Source organism: Haemaphysalis longicornis, unplaced genomic scaffold (genome assembly GCF_048455015.1).
Source record: "Haemaphysalis longicornis isolate Haplotype H1 unplaced genomic scaffold, Haemaphysalis longicornis Haplotype H1 scaffold_7, whole genome shotgun sequence".
NCBI classification, from domain to species: Eukaryota; Metazoa; Arthropoda; class Arachnida; order Ixodida; family Ixodidae; genus Haemaphysalis; species Haemaphysalis longicornis.
In genome coordinates, this window is record NW_027526422.1 from 44,945,423 (window position 1) to 44,951,422 (window position 6,000).

Here is a 6,000-nt window from a genome sequence, read left to right on the forward strand (position 1 = left end):
ATGTGTAGCATTCTTTGCCGAGTACGCCCACAGCTAGGACCGCGAAACGTGCTGCAGTTCCACAAAAAGGGAGATTTTGTGGAAGTTGCATCTTTATTCGTGATAATTGGTCGGTCAGAATATAAAAAAACAAGAAGTAAGAAAAATAAGAAGAGCGAAATTTTCACAAAATGATGCGACAAAATCAGAGATATGCGTCTTTGCATCCCCCCCCCCCCTTCGAAAAAAAACCCCGACGACTAAACAAAAAAGTCCGCAAAAAAAAACCAATTTAGCGAAAATTGCGAACCGTGTAACGCCCTCCAATTCCACACACAAAAAAAGAAAACAACAAAAAATGAAAAATAGAAAAAATAAAATTTTCACAAAAATGACCTCCCCCCCCCCCTCCGAGAAATAAAAATAAAGCGAAGACTAAACAAAAAAAGTCCGCGGTATAACCTTCTAAATAAAATAAAAAATTGCGCAAACGAACCAACTCTTCAGTACGCCTGGCATCTTCGAAAAAACAACGTAATTAGCGATGCAAGGACACTTTATCGCTATAATGGTCTACATTTACATCATTGGTGAAAAGGAACAAATGATGACTTAAAAAGAACAAAATAATTCAACGTCGTTAGCTACTCATACCCATGTTTTCTGTAAAAATCGCACACTATAAACAAGAAGAATAAGAATGCTACGCATTAGTAGAGAGATCTCTGAATTTCTGCTGCGTTGTGTTCTTTTTGTTTTTCCCCACTTCTAATCACTTTTATTATTTCTTTTTTTTTTAATTGGCTCTGTCAGTAGGTATATGGCCTTATCACCTACTCCCCCTGCCGTGTAGCATGTCGTTGTTGACATGAAGGCAGACATCTCGGTGTCTTCTTATATAAGACTGTCTTTCGGCATTAACGAGAAGGTTTAGTTTGGCGTTAACTTCTTATAGTTTGAGCCATACAATCAGACAAAAAAAAATGTGGTTTCTCCTTACAAACTTCGCTGTACTTTGTCTTGCGATGGCGCAGATATGGCCTGCCTTGGTTGGCTGATCCCATCAAAACAACCGTCAATTAAAGGGGATAGTGGCCTGACGTGTTCGAGCTGTGATTTGGATTCAAAATTATGATCTTATTTTTCTAGCGATAACCCTCGTCAAATAATGCTACGTATCGAGAACGTCCGCGGAATAAGCATTTATTTGGGGACAGCCGGTGACGTGCCGCCAGTGCGACAGTTTTAAAAGATCGCCATGGTAAGTGGCACTGCCACTCCAGCGCCCGGTTCTTAGCATTGAAGGCTCAGTGGAGCTGAAGTTGTTATATGATAACGCCCTAAAGCAAGATTTGAATGCACCGCGGGGTTACTCAGGCGAAACGTTCGCTGAGTGGTAACAACGTTTCTTCCAGGGTTCCTGGTATTTGCTAAATCACGCCTGTTTGGCATGAACTTAGCGTTATACTTTCGCGGAAAATTTGAAATTCGCCAACTGAAACGGACGTTCTTCTCTTTTTAATACGTCTTTATTTCTACGTTCAACAGGTTATGACCATTGCGTCAGAAATGATTCTTTAGCGATGGCTATTTTGAATGAAGCCAAACGTTACTATGCCTTTATGGATTAGGTAGCGGCCTTTTTTCTGCCTTCAGTCACAGTTAGTGCAGCAGGCGTTTTTATTTTATTTGTTCGAAGAAACAGTGCAACGTTTGTTATGAAAGTTGCTTTATAGCAAATGATTACAGTGGTTTGAAGGCATCATGTAACTCAAAGAACGGTAAAGCTGCTGAGCACGAGGATGCGGGTTCGATTGCCGGCCGCGGTGGCCGCTGTTCTGGTTGAGGCAAAAAAGCGAAAACGCCTGTGTGATCGAGATTTCGGCGCGCGATAAGGATCCCCAGGTGGTCAAAATTAATCCGGAGCCCTCCACTGCGTCACCCCTCATCGCCAGTGTAGCGTCGGTGCGTTAAACCTCACAATCAATCAAATCACGAAAGTAAAGCACTGGCGTAAGTCAACGCAACTGAGTTTTACATTAATATATCGCACCTGTTACATTGAGGAATTTAATGACTTCTGTCAGGCGCAAAACGTTCTCGTTGATTGTAATTTAACTTCAAACGTTCTTTTTTTTTATGTCTTGGGGTGAACATGGTTCTATGGACACACGACTGCAGTGAAATTTCTTCCGAGTGTGTTGTGTTGAAATGTTCACGTTTTGCCGCCTTCATTCCAGCTGGCAACTCGTCAGGTTGAGCGCAGTCATTTCGCCACCCCTTGCCGATGCACGAAAAGACAACTCGGCAAACTGCGTCCTTTCCTCGCCCTTTAAAGAGACTCTGCAACACTGCCGATAGACGCCTTCACTCTTTCCTTCGCGTCTGGAAGCACTGCGAAAGCTATACATTTATCGCCAGCAGCCCGGAGCGGCACTGCGTGGTTTGCTCGTCGCAGAAGATGCGCCTTCCATTTCTGCTTTGCTCTTGTGGCATATTTTTTTTTTTTTTTTCAAAAGTGGCTATGGAATGCGTTTATTTCTGCGACTGAAAGAAAGCCGGCCAATACGTAATTCGAGCGCTCTAAAAACACCGAGACCGGGGAAGAGAAAATTTTTTTTAGCAAGTTTCTGAGTAGCTGATGGGCATAGAGCAGTAATTTTTGGCTGAGGCACTTTGTGACCCCTTATTCGAAGTACTGAGTGTGTTTGTTGATTATGGTCTGGAAGAATTTAGGATATAAAAGAAAAAAAAAGAAATAAGCGTTGCAGGGTCCATTTGAAGGCAACTATTGAACTCCGATTTTCATTTATACCGGTCCTGTTGCGTTGCTTCTTTTGGCGTACGCTGTTTTGTTGCCACAAGTTGCGAGTGGGGACACACGCCACTGACCAGGACTTTGTCCGTAGCCGCGCCGCTCACCGACGACGGCGCAGAACAATGAGCGACTCGGCCGGAGGCGTGCTCGAGTGGCCGCAGCGGTGCCTGCCACCAACCACGATGTACTGAGGCCGCTAAAACAGCCCTGATTTTGTTCTGTACAGGGTTTTCTCTTTTCCCAGCAACGGCCGTGACCTATCTTGGCATCTGTGCACTCTTGTCGACTTTTGGGGAACGTATGAGGGCCACGTCGTGTCAGACTGTGTGGGTTTTTTTTTTTTTTCCATCTATCGTTCGCTGTGTTTCTTCTCTCGCTTTCTTTCTGTGTGTGCTACGTGTGCCTAGCTTTGCGGGAAGTGGGTTGTTCGCTGAGTCTACCTGTGTCTGTACGATGTGTATTTCTTTACACGGCATGGCCGCAGCTACGACCTTTCTGGTTCAGTAAATTGAGAATCGCATCGAAAGGGGCTTTCACTCACCGAAGCTACGCCTGGTCTATGAGGCGTTTCGTCGTGGAAAGCTGCGGTTCATAGTGGACCCCGTGCCCCGAAACGTGCATCCTGTCAACAACGAGGGCAGACGCAAGGCAAGAGCAGCAGCGATCCTCAATCAGATCAAGCAAAAAAACATTATAGCAAGCTTCGTTGACGCTGCGGAGTTCTGCAATGGGAAGACCTTTGCCGTCGCTGTGGTCGACTCCAGCGGAAATATTTCTAACTGCGCTTCCATTCGCACATCAGACCCCCAAGTCGCTGAGCAAGTCGCCATCGCCCTCGCCCTGCTAGACGGTCGTGCGTCTGAGATCTACAGTGACTCCAAAACGGCAGTGAGGGCTTTTCAGAATGGCCGCATAGCTGAGCAAGCTGCTCGCCTTCTTAGCGTTTGGCGTACAGATGCTCTCACGCATCATTCAATTCACTGGTTCCCCGCTCATGTAGGATCTCTCGCGGGTGCTCCCCCGAACCTCAATGAGTCTGCTCACGAGGCTGCGCGCGACCTCACTGACCGCGCTTCCTCTGTAAGGAGAGCTGACTCGCCTCCCCCTTACGGCCACAGGGATGCTCCCGCTACTTATAACGAGGTCACGAAATTTTTCTACATGTCTAGAAGGGTCTTTCCACCCCCTCACCCCAAGTTGAATAGGGCGCAAGCCGTTTCCCTTAGACTATTACAGACCGGCACATATCCGTGTTTGGCAGTTCTACACGAAGTTTACCCCGACGTATATCGCGACGACGCCTGCCCGTCCTGCGGACAGACCTCTACTCTAGCTCACATGCTCTGGGAGTGCGGGTCCGCACACCCCAAGTTCAGCAAGGAGGAGTGGGACTCTCTTCTGCGTAGCCCCGCTCTAGACAAGCAAATCCTGGCAGTCCAGCGTGCCCGCGACCGGACCGGTGGGCTAGACCTGCCGGTCCCGACGTGGGACTAGCCGGGTGCGCGACGAGCTCGCGTCATCGCCGGACCCTCAATAAAGTTCTTTCACTCACTCACTCACTCACTCACTCACTCACTCACTCACTCATAACCATGTGGTATACTCGCGTCACGTGCCAAGTGGCTGAGATTGTCTTTGATAGTTAAAGGGACCCTGCAACACTTTCCATAAGCGCTTTCACTCTTTCCTTCGTCTCTGGAAGCACTGCGAAAGCTACAGTTATCTCCAACACGGAGCGGCACTGCGTGATTTGCTCGTCGCACCAGATACGCCTTCCGTTTCTGCTTAGCTTTTGTGGCTGTTTTTTTTAAGTTGCTATCAAAAAGTGTTCATTGCTGCTGCAACTGAAGAAAAACCGGCGAACAGCCGCTACGTAATTCGGGCCGTCGAAGAACGTCAAGACCGGGAAAGAAAGAAAAATCTTTTGAGCGCGTTTCCAAGTTATCTGATGGGCTTAAAGCAGTAATTTTTCGCTGAGGTACTTTGCCACCCACAAATCTAAGAACTGGGCGTGTTGGGTGACTACGTTCTGGAAGCATTTAAGATTTTAAGAAAAGTTGGAAAAAGTGTTGCAGGGTCCCTTTAAGCCGACCAGTGTGCTCACATGTCCCATTTGGTCCGGCTGCGCGCTTGCAGGGCGGCCGCAAGGACGCGGCGTGCTTCTTCCTGCACCTTCCCGCGCGCGGCGCCGTCATGGCGCTCTTCCTGGTGACGTACACGCAGGCGCTATGGCGCCACCTGCTCGGCTGCCACTGGGTCTCGGTGCCCCCCACCAGGCCCATGCAGTCCCTGCTTCTGGTGCTCGGCTACACTGTGCAGCTCTTCTGGGCCGGCGGGAGCAGGGACGGCGGGAACGAGTGGTGAAGCGCGTGCTGGCCGGCCCGCCTGGTGCATCAAGAGGAGCAGATGGGCCTGCTTAGAACACGTCTGCCTTGACATTGTGGAAGCGACGCAACAAACGGCGCCGTTCGGCCTGGGTCCAAAGTTTTCCTGTAATGACGTTCTCCAAAGACGTGGTTTTAGTTAACAAAGGAAATGTCGTGGTCTCATTTCGTGTGGTTCCTTGCCGAGCCTCCAGAAGTAACACCGAGAGCACTGCAAGAGGTCGTTGTTAAGAGGGCGGTTCTCTGTAACCCGGTATTCCGCAAACAAGTGCCTTCTTGGTACGTCAGATAAACAAAGATGTGTTTCGCCGGTGGCGTGTGTTTCACTTGTTGGTTTAGTTATAGAGCAAGAATTAGCGTCGTCGTCGTACGTTTGTTGGGAAATGCGTCACAGTGTCTTGCCACGAACGCAGGACGGGGAGCATTTTCTGGAGGCCCGTGAGCCAGTTGTTGACAACTTGTCGCGGTTTCCCCCACTGAGTCATTCTCGAGAAATGAAGCGTAGGGTGAGGCGCTTCATTTACTCGTGGAAACGTAGATTGTGTGTGTCAAGCCCGTTTTGCTGGGCTTGGAAATGCCTGTGGCGAATACGACAGTTTGAGCAGTGACATCACTGGCTGCTGCTTTGTTGCACGTCACGAAAAAGAAATATTAGCGTTGTGGTTTTGTCGTTGTTCTTCGGCTAATGCTAGCGTTGTATCGTATGTCTTGCTTTTAAGCATAACAGAATTGTACCAGAATGCAGCCAAGAACTTTGGGTAGCGTCACTGCCGAACGTAGTACGTTCCTTTCACTTTGGCCCTGCCCTCAGCAGGGCAT

General features: G+C 48.5%; 1 protein-coding gene across 1 annotated transcript in view; it reads left to right on the plus strand.

The window, feature by feature from the left end:
- Positions 1-5,515, plus strand: part of LOC144145443 (uncharacterized) — a 72,877-nt gene extending 67,362 nt beyond the window's left edge. Inside the window, exon 8 of the mRNA XM_077677067.1 lies at positions 4,934-5,515. Within this exon, the coding sequence (XP_077533193.1) occupies positions 4,934-5,161 (228 nt within the window). The 3' untranslated portion in view covers positions 5,162-5,515. The remainder of the gene's footprint in view (positions 1-4,933) is intronic.
- The last annotated feature ends 485 nt before the right edge of the window (positions 5,516-6,000 follow it).